At 38.7% G+C, this 13,495-nt stretch overlaps 1 protein-coding gene across 2 annotated transcripts in view; it reads right to left on the reverse strand.

Moving 5' to 3' along the window:
- The window catches only part of LOC124775056 (serine/threonine-protein kinase mTOR), a 269,759-nt gene that overhangs the window by 59,059 nt on the left and 197,205 nt on the right, over positions 1 to 13,495 (reverse strand). For both annotated transcript variants that reach the window (XM_047249846.1, XM_047249847.1), the window contains 2 exons: positions 6,581 to 6,726; positions 4,581 to 4,685 (listed from right to left, as the gene is read on the reverse strand). In XM_047249846.1, coding sequence (XP_047105802.1) covers positions 4,581 to 4,685; positions 6,581 to 6,726 — 251 coding nt within the window. The remainder of the gene's footprint in view (positions 1 to 4,580; positions 4,686 to 6,580; positions 6,727 to 13,495) is intronic.

Below are 13,495 nucleotides of genomic sequence, written 5' to 3' on the forward strand. Positions count from 1 at the left end.
TGTTATTCAGCATCAACATGACTCTCCCAAAGTTAATGTCTGGTGCGGTTTGATGGAAGATCGTGTGATGTGGTTTGCTGGAAGATTGTGTGATTGGTCCTTTCATTTTTGTAGAAAGAACAATAATGGGGATGTTTACTGTGACATGTTGACAGAGCACATCTTTTCCCAAATGGACGATATTGAGGCAGAAGAGGAGCTTGTGTTTTTCCAATAAGATGGGGCTCCACATCATGTGCGTGCGGCTCTTGACACTCACTTTTCAGGAAGGTGGATAGGCAGGGCTGACCCAATACCTTCGCCACCATGAAGGCCAGACTTAATCCCACTGGACTTTTTCTTTTAGGGCCACATAAAAAATGTTGTGTACAGTGAAAAGATCAGAGACATTAATCATTTACGGGAAAGCATTGTCGCGGTGGTTGGGACAGTTATACCTGAAATGTTGGTGAATATGTGGCGAGAAGTGGAATATCATCTCGACATGTGCAGCACAACAAATGGATCCCATGTTAACGTCTACTAATATTAAACAAAACTTGAAGGAAATTCTTTCATGATATGTACTCATTGATGTAATTTTTCATTAATTTCTCCATTAAACTAAGGAGTTCTTTTTCAAACACCCAGTATGTATCAGAAGGCTGTAAGGACAGCACGTGCATTGTACCAGAGTGAACTAAAGGGCACAATAATTCCAATAATTTCAAAATTTTCTGTTAAGGTCACAAATGCTACAAAGCCAGTGCAAAGATGCACCCTGACGTTGCTACCTTATGTCAAAATAAGTGAACGCACTGGTAATGGGAAGCGGCAATGATCCAATAAATTGAAGAACAAAATCTCTTCCTGTCTTACCTACAATCTGTATAATTTAGAAATGGTCAACCAGTTAATATATGTTGTATCCTGCTATTAGTGCATGTGAGTATGAGTGCGTTGAGGTGCAGCTGTGAATGTGTACTTAAATCAACCTCCAAGTGTATCAGCTCAGGCCGGCCACTAAAGGCCACCTGTAGGAAGTATGCACACGAAACAGTATGAGTGCGTTGAGGTGCAGCTGTGAATGTGTACTTAAATCAACCTCCAAGTGTATCAGCTCAGGCCGGCCACTAAAGGCCACCTGTAGGAAGTATGCACACGAAACAATCTCCACTGCACCATCTACGGGTGACTGGTGCCTATATATGTGCAGAGCAGTGCTCCCTCATGCTCACTGTGGTTTTTAGATTGTACTATTTATATCAGTTGTTCTGTGTATGGCTGATGATTCTTTTGTCTTTTTACATGTTGAGTCACAAGTGACATATTTCCATTGTTTTCAGAGGTTTATGAATAAAGCCATATTTGTTTTACTTCGATAGGTTTTGAGTTGTACTTGGTTACTACGATATACACCAATCAGCCAGAACATTATGATCACCAACCTATTATCAATGTAAACTCGTTGTGGTGATAGCAGTTTCACCTGGTAAGGAATGACTGCTGGTGAGACACACGTACAGTGCATGTAGTATCATTGAGAGTTCTGTCTGTGTGTAGAATGGGGAAGACGTGCAGTCTATCTGAGTTTGACCTAAGGCAGATTGTGATGGCCCAGAGGCACGGCACAAGCATTTTGGAAACTGCACGACTTGTCAGGTGTTCGAGGAGTGTTGTGGCGAGTGTCTTGAACATGTGGCAAAATCAAGGTGAAACCACATCCAGACATTGTGAGGTTGGGCGGCCACCCCTCACTACAGATGTCGGATGTCGCAGGCTGGGCAGACTGGTAAAACAAGACAGGTGGTGAACTGTGGTGAAACTAACATCAGACTTCAATGCTGGGCAGAGTGAAGTGTGTCTGAATATAGTGCATTGATGATATAATATTAACACCATGACAATGGCAACTACAAGTGAAATGGACATGTGACCATCACTGGATGTTGGTCCAGTGGCAGAGCATTGCAGGGTCTGACGAATCCCAATGCCTTCTTCATCACGCCGATGGGAGGGCACGAATCTATTGTCTTCCACGGGAACAGCTCCTTGACACTTGTTCTGGTGAATGGAGACAAGCTGGCAGCAGCTCCATTATGCTCTGAGGAGAAGCCACATGGGCATCCATGGCTCTAGCGGAACTCAAGCATGCCACCATAATAACCAAGGAGTATCATACACTGGTTGGAGACCAATTATATCCCTTCACGATGATCATGTTTCCCAATGGCAGTGACATTTTTCAACAAGATAAAGTGCCATGTCACAGGGCCAGGAGTGCGATGGAGTGGTTTGAGAAACACAGTGGCAAGTGTCAGTTAATGTGTTGGCCCCCCAACTCACCAAATCCAACACATCTGGTATGTGACTGGTCATGGCACCAAAGCTCATCGGGCACCTCGCCAAAGCTCATCAGGCACCTCCCCAGAATTCATGTGAAATAGGTGACCTGTGTGTGCAGATGTGGTATCAACTCTCCCCAGTCACCTACCGAGGCCTCAATGCTTCCACGTCATGATGACACGTCACCGGTGTTATTAGTGCCAATGGTGGACATACCAGCTATTAGTTAGGAGGTCATAATGTTCTGACTGATCAGTGTAAGTTGAACATCAGTGATGAAAATTTGTACCACTGGGAAATACAAAAGCCCTGTTTAAAGCAAAACTAGTGGTAGTAATTTTATTTATTGTAATACAGCCCCTGCAAGATCAACTTACGCTGGTGAGTTAAATTTCTCTTCTGAGATCATAGCAACCAGAAAGTGCATTTATATTTTGTGCTGTATATTCACAACTTCTTTTATTAGGTATTATTCGCTTCAAAATCATCACTGAATCAAGTTAGTGTTCCATTATTCTTAGTATGACTATGGAATTTACAGGAGGAGTAGGAGAGTATTATTAGGCCTGACAAAAACAAATTAACTGTCAATCTATTCTTTTATTATGAGGGCTTCTGTGGTTTAAACTAAACTCTCAATATGCTAAAAACATATAAGAATATGAACAGTGAAGAGTATTTATACATAGATATATAATTCTGGGCAGTTTTAATTTAACTGGTGGTGCTCTGAGTGCTGCAGTGTGGGCTATACAGATTGAAGCTTGTTGAAACATCATAGGCATATACATTAATCGATGTGCTCGGAGAGCTCTGAAAATAATAGTACCAGTTTTTGCCATCAATGGCACTGTAATCGGCCAGAATGTGAAATGTTTTATGTTTTGCCATCAGTATTCTGTCTGTCACTTGGCGATGCAATGTTGATATCTTTTGTGAAGTGACTGTTGGTGCTACAAAGTTTTCTGTACACAATGCAATAGCTATTGAAAAGATAGAGCTTGTACGGTTGTTTTATCAGAATGGCAGCAATTGCAGTGCTGCACTGTGAGAATATTGCCAACAGGAACGGCTGTGAAGAGGCCCCATGTCAATAAATGGGCTAAGGAATGTGATAAAGAAATTTGAAGAAACAGGTGAATTAGGTGTTGCATCACGGGATGGGAGGTGGCCCATTTCCATGGCAGGTGTTGATAATGTTGCTTTAGCTATAGCTGACTGTGCAGCACATGCCTCAAATTCTGCAGCCAGTGATTGAGCTGAGTCACCAGAATTCTCTCTTCCCTGGTCAACAGTTCAAAAAAATTTGTGGCACATTTTACACTGTTATCCATACACGATTCAGAATGTGCACCAAATGAAGCCCTAAGATATGCTAAAATGCTGTGAAGTCACCTTTAATTTTTTGACATGCATGGAAATGGATGACATATGGCTGCAAAATATTCTTTGGATAGGCAAGTAACATCCACTGCACTCAGCTTATATGAGAGCATGGTAAGATTTCACCAGCTGTTGCATTCTTGGTATATTTTTCTTCCCAGGAGATGACACCTTGTTGGCCTTTTACATGTACAGTGACACCTGGGCATGATAAGGACCTCCTTGTACAACTTGTGATTCCAGCTTTGCAAGAAAGCAACTGTGTCCACACCACTGTTTTCATGCAGTGATGGAGCAACATGACAGGTCACTTGACAGATAAAAGATTTGCTTCAAGAATCCTTCGTGCATTATGTATGGGTGATTTCAAGATATGTGGCCTTTCTGATCCCCTGACCTAAGTCCATGTGACTTCTGAATGTGGGGACATCAAAAAATCCTGATCTGAAGGACAGCATATGATGACATATCACTCTGATTACACCAAATATGCTGTGAGCAACTGTCAACTATGCCGTGTTATATGTGCAGCATATTGCTGAGTTGGGAGACCGTACGGAAAGCATGTTGTAACTTATGACCATATCCTAATAAATATGACAGAACCACCTCTACCGCGTGTTCCACCTTTCCTCCCCTTTTCCTGCAACAATACCACATTCTGACTGCTTAAAATGCTGTACTTCCACCAGGTGGCAGAAGGTGGAGCTATATTTTTTCAGCATACTCCACGAAGACACCAATTAATGAACATACCTACAATGTTTCAGCATCCTGTGATATGTACAGCCAGAGTTTCAAACACTGGCAGTTTATTTATAACCGCCCGGTATAAAGGAATTTATTATTTTGTTGTAAAAAGAGAGTAAAACCTTGCAAGAAGTCTTCGGTGTAGCTGCTGTTGTTTCTGGTCCTCAGGACTGATCATCTGCATTGCTTGTGGATTTAGCCAAGTTTGTACAAACTGCTTCAAATGACTGTAAATAATACAAAATCATCAGAAGACTACAGTAAATTAAAAAAATATCTTATTAATTAACATCACACAATACATAACATTTTAGAAACTGCCTCCAATTATGTAGGAAAAGCAGAAAAAAATTTCAGCTAGTATTTTCATATATTAAAGCACAGAACTATTTACTATAAATTGATCAAAACTAACTGTTCAAAGATCTCATTTCACACACTGTAACATACTTGCTTTTATAGCTTTATTTATCGTTGCTCCGACATGAAGACAGTTGCCTCCATCAGTTACGCTTTTCAGAGAAAAGATTTATGTGAGAAGACACAACAATTAGTTATAGTATGCAATTTAAAAATATTGTGCATAGGTCTTCTACAGCAGGGTTAGTAGTTTTTCCTAGTTAGTAGTTTTTCATACTCGTTTCCAATGGTGAATATTTTATCATCAAACATGATATTACCAAGCCTAATTGTAGTTGCTTTCCTGGTATTTCTCATATCTATACTTGAGATAGTAATCACTGTGGCCATGTGAGCTCTACAAGAAGCAACATAAATGATTCCAGGCATGTTCAATAAAAATAAAAGTGGCAGTTAGATTGAAAGTACAATGTAGAACACTGTTAAACTACTCAGTTTTCTCTCGCAACCCTGGTTTATTGGTGCTTGTACAACTGATGACGCTAGGCTATGAACTAGTTTCTGAAGAGTGTAGACTAGTGTTACACTGTCAACCGAACTCAGTCATTTATTGCATCTTGTAATTGTACAATACAGTGCAGCTATGAGTCCACATAAGAACATTGAATTTGGTTGAAATCAGTTCTAATTATGCCTTAGGGTTTCAAGAGTTTACAAGAATCTGGAGGGCAGTACTAATATCTAGTATCCTGCAATGGAGACCTTACAGGGCACAGAAAGAACCAGCTGCATTCATATAGTCTAAATAGTATGTCTTCCATAATATCAATGTTTGGCCATTTTTGGCCATGCTTTAATTTTTCTAACACCAGAGAGCATTATCCAAGTTCAATGTCAGTAGGCTTAAACCATGTCTGCACAATGCATTGGATATCACTGCCAGAGTCCACATCAATTTGAAGTCAGTAACAGATTTTTGTCATATCCACTGAGACCTGGTCCATACCAGCAGAAAATTAACACAAAATCCAAACCGTGCTGATGAGATATGTAAGAACATATCTGGTTTCTGAATATAGGAAACACAACATAATGAAGTGGAAGTGTTAACAAACAGAATAAGAAATATAGAAACAAGCAAGCACACAATAGCCCAATAATGATCTAACATGGTGTGAAAAGTCATTAGGAAAGACTACAATGAAATACAAATATGATGAAACAATGACATCAAGTAACAATTATGTGGAAATATGATGAAGCATGCAAAGAGCTTACATACAAAGTAAGTAGTGATAGTATGTGTAGTATAAGGAGGAGATACACATCTAGAACCTACAAATCTCTCATGAATCCTTGGTACCAAGGAATAAGAGTCATTAGTACTACACATGTGAACAAGGAAAGGACAGTTTTATAATGAACCAAGATCAACAGTTCACAGTTACTATAGCGGCAAACATAATACACTCATTTTATGACCCATTCAAGATAATCTTTTCACACAACACAATCATTACTTTATCTTTGGAAACAAGTTGTTTCTTCATCGAAAAGAAGGGTCTGTATTTTAAGGTATCCAGCCTGGATGATGGTTCCATTCTTATGCACAGTATTTTGGTGTCAAAACAGTGAAAACAACTAAAATGTTATTCACACCAAGTAACAAAAGACACATGCACATAAATTGTTGAAATATTTCGCATAAAACAGAATTGTTAATCTTAGTGTGAAGCTATACTGACATATCACTGACACTTACTTGTAAGCTTCTTCCCGTTTCCCTGACATCCACATATGTTTCGTGTAAGCAAATGTGACTTGTGGATGGTGTGTGGGGAGTGGTTGATCTGAATTTTGAGACGGATCCACACCAAGCAGCATCACTAAAGTTTTATGAGACAACATCTGCAATACATAAAGATATAACATCGCAAACATATCAGGGTTTCCTGCTCTCTTTTACCCACTATTCTTATATAAACACCACATTCTGAACTGAAAGAGTGTGATTAAGTGCATTTGCTTTGGCAATGAAAACAAAAAAGTTCTGGTATCTTGTCACTATTCTTATTGAAGTTAATGAGAGATAATATAAGAAACAAGTAGCCTAAACACACAGTTTCTGAATTTACAGCTGACTATTTGCAATATCTGCATTTGGTCACATAAAATTATTATTTTTATCGCAAAGAAGACATGTCAAGTTGCAGACAGGTGCACTTCCCCACCCCATCCACACTGCTAATTGCACTCCACATGATAGTTGCATTCCAGCCCAGGATGCTGGAGATGCCAGTTGCATGTGTGTGAGGTGTCCTTGCTTATATGTGAGTGAGTGCTGTGTATGTCTTTTGCTGACGAAAACTGTGGCCAAAAGCTTTATGTGAGTGCTCTTTTAATTGTGCCTGTCTGCAACTTGATGTGACTTATGTACAGTAAGTAGTAATCTGTCCTTTCCTACATTTTTGATATTCCTACCTGGAGTTTCCATTATTTAATTTGAAAATTATTCTTCTGTCAGTTATGCTGCTTTTGTGAGGGAGGGAGAGGGGATATCTTTCTTGAAAAAGTGGCTGAATTAGGGGATATCTTTCTTAAAAAAAGTGGCTGAATTTGTTGTTTCTCACATCCTAGTTATTAAAAATAACCATGGCTTATCGAATTACACCTACCGTCAATGAGCTTGCTTTGACTCTAACAATAACTTTCATGTTTGTTTATATTCAAGTGTTTGTTACAATGACTGTTTCAGTAGTATTACTATTTTAGTCCATTTACACATTCTCAAAAATTCTTCAGTGTGCTGATTCCTCTCCCAGTACATGTAATCTGCAGTGACATGACTTGCTTTATCATATTTTGTTTAAACTTGCAACGACCAATTAAGCTCCCAGTACATAAATGTAAGGTGTGCTTTACAGATATCTTCAGATGTGTTTGGTTTTCAGGTGACTAAACAAATTGCTAATGTTCCTACTCTAGAGATGACTTCAGTAAATGTCAAATCTGTAGAGGAACAAAAAGCAAGAACATTGGCTCAAAAAAAGTTCGGGTAGTAGTTCTACAGCATAGTGTTTTGGGACTACTTTCATATACAACAGGCCAGAAGAGATGAGCACAAAAGTTACAGTAAAAGATTGGTGCAATTCATTCAACTTCAATTTCAGTAGATGTTATGATTTTAAAAAATATGTCTTTTATGAATTATTTCTTGTGGAACTTACTGACTTTACATGTAGAACCCATATATGGTATATTCTATGATTGGAAACTGATACACAAGCATATATAGCACAGAAACTTCTAGCAGAATGTAAATAATTTAGAAATAAAGGTAACAACTGAACAAGTAATAGATGCACTGAGTCATTAAAACTGTAATACTTTGGGATGCCCCCCCACCCAATGAACCATGGACCTTGCCGTTGGTGGGGAGACTTGCGTGCAACCACAACAGAGGGTTATTTGTTGAGAGGCCAGACAAATGTGTGGTTCCTGAAGAGGGGCAGCAGCCTTTTCAGTAGTTGTAGGGGCAACAGTCTGGATGATTGACTGATCTGGCCCTGTAACACTAACCAAAACGGTCTTGCTGTTTTGGTACTGCGAACAGCTGAAAGCAACAGGAAACTACAGCCATAATTTTTCCCGAGGGCTTGCAGCTTTACTGTATAATTAAATGATGATGGTGTCCTCCTGGGTAAAATATTCCGGAGGTACACTAGTCCCCCATTCGGATCTCCGGGCGGGGACTACTCAAGAGGACATCGTTATCGGGAGAAAGAAAACTGGCATTTTACGGATCGGAGTGTGGAATGTCAGATCCATTAATCGGGCAGGTAGGTTAGAAAATTTAAAAAGGGAAATGGATAGGTTAAAGTTTGATATAGTGAAAATTAGTGATGTTCGATGGCAGGAGGAATAAGACTTTTGGTCAGGTGAATACAGGGTTATAAATACAAAATCTACAGTATTACAAGTTTATATGCCAACTAGCTCTGCAGATGATGAAGAAATTGATGAAATGTATGATGAGGTAAAAGAAATTATTCAGGTAGTGAAGGGAGACGAAAATTTAATAGTCATAGGTGAGTGGAATTCGAGAGTACAAAAAGGGAGAGAAGGAAATGTAGTAGGTGAATATGGATTGGGGCTAAGAAATGAAAGAGGAAGCCGTCTGGTAGAATTTTGCACAGAGCATAACTTAATCATAGCTAACACTTGGTTGAAGAATCATGAAAGAAGGTTGTATACATGGAAGAACCCTGGAGATACTAGAAGGTTTCAGATAGATTATATAATGGTAAGACAAAGATTTAGGAACCAGGTTTTAAATTGAAAGACATTTCCAGGGGCAGATGTGGACTCTGACCACAATCTATTGGTTATGAACTGTAGATTAAAACTGAAGAGACTGCAAATGGGAATTTAAGGAGATGGGACCTGGATAAACTGACTAAACCAGAGGTTGTACAGAGTTTCAGGGAGAGAATAAGGGAACAATTGACAGGAACGGGGGAAAGAAATACAGTAGAAGAAGAATGGGTAGCTTTGAGGGATGAAATAGTGATGGCAGCAGAGGGTAAAGTAGGTAAAAAGATGAGGGCTAGTAGAAATCCATGGGTAACAGAAGAGATACTGAATTTAATTGATGAAAGGAGAAAATACAAAAACGCAGTAAATGAAGCAGGCAAAAAGGGATACAAATGTCTCAAAAATGAGATCGATAGGAAGTGCAAAATGGCTAAGCGGGGATGGCTAGAGGACAAATGTAAGGATGTAGAGGCTTATCTCACGAGGGGTAAGATAGATACTGCCTACAGGAAAATTAAAGAGACCTTTGGAGAAAAGAGAACAACTTGCATGAATATCAAGAGATCAGATGGAAACCTAGTTCTAAGCAAAGAAGGGAAAGCAAAAAGGTGGAAGGAGTATATAGAGGGTCTACACAAGGGCGATGTTCTTGAGGACAATATTATGGAAATGGAAGTGGATGTAGATGAAGATGAAATGGGAGATACGATACTGTGTGAAGAGTTCGACAGAGCACTGAAAGACCTAAGTCGAAACAAGGCCCCGGGAATAGACAACATTCCATTTGAACTACTGACGGCCTTGGGAGAGCCAGTCCTGACAAAACTCTGTCATCTGGTGAGCAAGATGTATGAGGCAGGTGAAATTCCCTCAGACTTCAAGAAGATAAAATAATTCCAATCCCAAAGAAAGCAGGTGCTGACAGATGTGAAAATTACCGAACTATCAATTTAATAAGTCACAGCTGCAAAATACTAATGCGAATTCTTTACAGACGAATGGAAAAACTTGTAGAAGCCAACCTCGCGGAAGATCAGTTTGGATTCCATAGACATATTGGAACACGTGAGGCAAGACTGACCCTACGACTTATCTTAGAAGAAAGATTAAGGAAAGGCAAACCTACATTTCTAGCATCTGTAGACTTAGAGAAAGCTTTTGACAATGTTAACTGGAATACTCTCTTTCAAATTGTGAAGGTGGCAGGGATAAAATACAGAGAGCAAAAGGCTATTTACAATTTGTACAGAAACCAGATGGCAGTCATAAGAGTCAAGGGGTATGAAAGGGAAGCAGTGGTTGGGAAGGGAGTGAGACAGGGTTGTAGCCTCTCCCCGATGCTATTCAATCTGTATATTGAACAAGCAGTAAAGGAAACAAAAGAAAAGTTCGGAGTAGGTATTAAAATCCATGGAGAAGAAATAAAAACTTTAAGGTTCGCCGATGACATTGTAATTCTGTCAGAGACAGCAAAGGACTTGGAAGAGCAGTTGAACAGAATGGACAGTGTCTTGAAAGGAGGATATAAGATAAATATCAACAAAAGCAAAACGAGGATAATGGAATGTAGTCGAATTAAGTCGGGTGATGCTGAGGGAATTACATTAGGAAATGAGACACTTAAAGTATTAAATGAGTTTTGCTATTTGGGGAGCAAAATAACTGATGATGGTCGAAGTAGAGAGGATATAAAATACAGACTGGCAATGGAAAGGAAAGCATTTCTGAAGAAGGGAAATTTGTTAACATCGAATATTGATTTAAGTGTCAGGAAGTCGTTTCTGAAAGTATTTGTATGGAGTGTAGCCATGTATGGAAGTGAAACATGGACGATAAATAGTTTAGACAAGAAGAGAATAGAAGCTTTCGAAATGTGGTGCTGCAGAAGTATGCTGAAGATTGGATGGGTGGATCACATAACTAATGAGGAGGTATTGAATAGGATTGGGGAGAAGAGGAGTTTGTGGCACAACTTGACTAGAAGAAGGGATCGGTTGGTAGGACATGTTCTGAGGCATCAAGGGATCACCAATTTAGTACTGGAGGGCAGGGTGGAGGATAATAATCGTAGAGGGAGACCAAGAGATGAATACACAAAGCAGATTCAGAAGGATGTAGGCTGCAGTAGGTACTGGGAGATGAAGAAGCTTGCACAGGATAGAGAAGCATGGAGAGCTGCATCAAACCAGTCTCAGGACTGAAGACCGCAACAACAACAACTTTGGGATGCACACTATACTTGTAGAAGTGGTTCACAGACATATAAAACTACTGTTGCTACTACTACCCCCTCTACTACTACTACCACTACTACTACTACTACTCCTAAGGAACTACCTTTCAGTGACTGGTGAAGTTGTGTCGATACAGTTTTATCTGTGTATTACCCTTGAAGCCCACAACAAATTCCAAGTCTATTGCAATTCTGTTCGCTCCACAACAAACTGTCGATTTATTCTTTGATAATTTTCTTTGAGTATGTTTCCACAGACGACAAGAAAAAAATGTTTTTTTGTTCTGGTGCTGCCGAAGTTGTGCCAGCTATATTTCAGTTGGATTACATTCTGTCTGCTACAAGGTGACATTAAGATCCTATTCCTGAAAATTTCTACAAGGTTTCATGTATCACTGCCATGATTGTGTATTCAACATCATCTAAAATAAAGTTATATCCCCAATTCAACATATTAAACAAATAGAGGAATAGAGTAAAATTCTTGAACATGGCCTTCGTCAAAAATTTTTTTAGCATTTTTGTGCTTATGATACATTATATCACATTGTACATGACAATGCTATAAGCCATGCTGAGGCTGAGTATAATATATTAATAAGCAATAAGAAAGCTCAACGTATTGAGCAGTAAATGTTTCCCCACTGGTAAATATCTACAAAATGAAACAAAGTCTATATTTTACATGTTACACAGTGTAGCCGAAAACACTGCTGAAAACAATTATCTGATATTTAATAAAATTGTGAGGATTAACTAGTTGTTAAGAAGCTGCATTAGAGCAATCTTTAAACAGTATGGAATTTTAAGTGAAATGTAGTGTCTCTGAAAAAATGTCTTTTATGCAGCTATTTACAACTGCTGCAATATCATTCTCATAATGGGCTTTTAACACCAAAGCATTCAAAAATGGAATGTCGTTCAGCGATAAATGAAGAGAAGAATGCAGAGCGAATGCAGAATGCACAGCAATACACATGAAAGTATCAGGAATCCAACTGGAGAGCTTGATTCACAGTACAACATGGTTTCAGGAAAGGCCAATCAACTGGTACAGCAATTTTTGAACTATTAAGTAAAGTGCTTCAGAAACTAGATAATGGCAAAAATGTCATTGGAATATGTCTAGATCTCTCTAAGACTTTTGATATCATGGATCACACAAAACTATTGCCTAAGCTTGACAACATGGGAATTAGAGAAACATCTAACAATATGTGAATGACCTAAACAAATTCAGTGAGAACATCGTCCAGTTTGCTGACGATACAAGTGTGCTAGTGAGTGGTAAAGATGTGGAAATGTTTCAGAAGTCTACAACAGAGACACTGAACAATACTGAAAACTGGTTGTCACAATAAATTGGTAACAAATGCAAGTAAGGCAGTGGCACTAAATTTCCATAATGAGAAAAAAGGGGAGCAAACTGTTCAGATTCAGATATCTGACAAAGACCTTCAGAATACACACAACATTAAGTTATTGGGAGTACAGCTCCAAGATAAATCTTAAATGGGGGATGCATATTGAAAAAGTCTGTAAGAAATTAAGCACTACATGCTACTTAATGAGAATATTAGAGGGATGCTGCAACAAAGATTCTCTGAAAAGTGTGTATCATGCCTATATATACTCACAACTGAAATATGGAATTATTTTCTGGGGTAACTCTTCTCTCAGCCAAAAGCTCTTTAGGCTAAAAAAAAAAAAAAAAAAAAAATAAAATTGAATGTGTAAAATGGAACAAAAACCTTTAGACTACTCTTTAAAAACCTAGAAATCCTCCCACTTCCATGTATATATGTGTATGACATAACAGTGTTTGTGAAAAAATATTCAATGGAAAATCCCACTCTCTTCCAGAAAAATGAAAATATCCACTCCTGTAACACCAGGCAAAAAGGAAACTTTCCTTTAGAGCCCACATCACCATCCTGAATAAAAAAGGAACCCTGTATTATGGGAAAGTTATTTATAATAAATTTCCCCCACAGATTAAATGAATAAATGACCTGGTAAATTTCAAGTCAACTGCTAAGGCATATTTGATTCATCACTGCTTCTATAGCCTCCCCGAGTTCCTTCAGGAAGGTCACTAACGATTTGTGTCTTTGCCTTAGAGATGTATCA

The sequence above is a fragment of the Schistocerca piceifrons genome, chromosome 2 (assembly GCF_021461385.2).
Source record: "Schistocerca piceifrons isolate TAMUIC-IGC-003096 chromosome 2, iqSchPice1.1, whole genome shotgun sequence".
Taxonomy (NCBI): domain Eukaryota; kingdom Metazoa; phylum Arthropoda; class Insecta; order Orthoptera; family Acrididae; genus Schistocerca; species Schistocerca piceifrons.